The 1,830-nt window shown below is 51.0% G+C and overlaps 1 protein-coding gene across 1 annotated transcript in view; it reads right to left on the bottom strand.

Moving 5' to 3' along the window:
• WSB1 (WD repeat and SOCS box containing 1) overlaps positions 1–1,830 on the bottom strand; it is a 10,254-nt gene that overhangs the window by 7,005 nt on the left and 1,419 nt on the right. The window contains exons 2-3 of the mRNA XM_017730872.1: positions 1,408–1,621; positions 198–466 (exon numbers count right to left, since the gene is read on the bottom strand). Coding sequence (XP_017586361.1) covers positions 198–466; positions 1,408–1,621 — 483 coding nt within the window. The remainder of the gene's footprint in view (positions 1–197; positions 467–1,407; positions 1,622–1,830) is intronic.

Below are 1,830 nucleotides of genomic sequence, written 5' to 3' on the forward strand. Positions count from 1 at the left end.
TGTGTACTAACGATATTATTACTGCATAAAGTGAGAGTTGGCACTTCAGTGCAACAAGGAGCGTTTGGACAACGCTCTCAGGACACGGTGGCAGTGCTGGGGTGTCCTGTGCCGGGCCAGGAGCTGGACTGGACGATCCCCACGTGTCCCTGCAGCTCAGGATATCCCGGTGTGCTGTGAGCCCCTCTCCCACCCACCTGTGTAGACATCCCAGATCTTGATGCGGCCGTTGTTGAGGCCGGTGGCGAGGAGCAGCTGGTCCTGCCCGAACTTGAAACGGTGCCACTCGATGTTGACGCAGCGGCTCTGCTTCTCGGGCACCGAGGAGCCGAAGGCCAGGCTCCACACGATGTCCCCGCAGTCGATGATGTGCTCGCAGGGCTTGTTCTTCTGGCCGCTCTCGCTGCTCTGCCTCGGCAGCCTCGTGCTGACAGCGTTCGCACCATTCTTTGTGCCGTGCAACAGGCTGCAAAGAGAACAAAAGGCACAAAAATAAGCACAGGTTATCTTGAAAAACAAACATTTCTTCAAGGTGCAGTGAAATCTGGGAGTTGTCATAATGTACATCTCTGAGGCGCAAAATGGCGCATTTTTACTTTAAAATTATAAAAGCAGCTTTTTCTTGTAACTGTGAAAAATTACCAGCACCTGGAAACCTTCCAACACAAAGTAAGACTAATATTCTGTATACGCTTTTACCTCTGTAGAGAGCAAGACACTAACATAACCTATTACAAAACCCAACAGTTTTAAAGCATTTACAGAAAAATGAGCCACAAAAATTTCTAGGACTTTCTGCTAAATGAGTGAGAAGTTCTCTGCAATTCCCTTACATGTGTTAAACCCTGAAAAGAGATACTGAGTGTCCAGCACATGGAAAACAATTAACCACCCCCAAAAGGGGGAAAAAATGGGTCAGAGAAATGTAACCAGCTACAGAACTGCAGGGGCTGGCTACCAACTTCGCTAACATGCAACCTGCAAGTGCCAATAAAATGTGTATTTTGGAACTCCACTTGCATTCTAACAAGGATGATAAGGAAAGAGGTCTGCCTTTAAGTAAATTCCTAAAACATAAAGCCAAACAGCATTGTGATAGGAAATTTAAAGGGCCAGATCTGCCCACATCTCTAAATTCCCTTCTCTTTCTAACTTCCTCTTATTTTAGAGCATCTGAATTGATTAACAAGTTACTCCTCCACTGGCTTTGTGAGGTTGCAATAGTTGTTCCTCTTGCTGACCACACAGGAAGAGACAAAACAGCTGTTATTTTAAGGAATTAGTTTTTCCCCAAGGTGTCAAAGCCTAAAAGACCAATACATGCGTTTTAATCGATTTGAAGCTATCTCCTGTTTTTAAACCCTCCTGTTTTTCAGGTGCACTGAAAGCCATAGCAGTTTGTCTTACAAGTTGTTGAGGCACTGTGCCCAGGGGACCAGCTTCACTATGCGATGTCCCTGTGACCACGCCAGGTACGAGCCATCGGGAGCGAACGCGACCGTCCAGTTCTCCCGGCCGCACTTCTTGTCGAAGGGAGACGTGGGGGCCAGGAGCTCTCCTACCGTGCGCGACCGAGCTGGGGGACAGAGGAGATCCGTGTGAGACGGGGATCGTGCAGCGCCTTACGCAGGCTGCACGGGCACCCGCCGCCTCACGGCGACTAACGCGAGCGGGAGGGAGCCCGGTGTCACCGTACAACCCAGCAGGGATGAGCCCCCGCAGGGGAACACGCGGTGTTGAACCAACTGCTCGCACTGTGCGCGACACCGCACCCGGTACGGGCGATGCCGCCGGGCCCGCGCCTGCCCCCGGCACGGGGAACGGGCGGGG

Source organism: Corvus brachyrhynchos, unplaced genomic scaffold (assembly GCF_000691975.1).
Source record: "Corvus brachyrhynchos isolate BGI_N302 unplaced genomic scaffold, ASM69197v1 scaffold283, whole genome shotgun sequence".
NCBI classification, from domain to species: Eukaryota; Metazoa; Chordata; class Aves; order Passeriformes; family Corvidae; genus Corvus; species Corvus brachyrhynchos.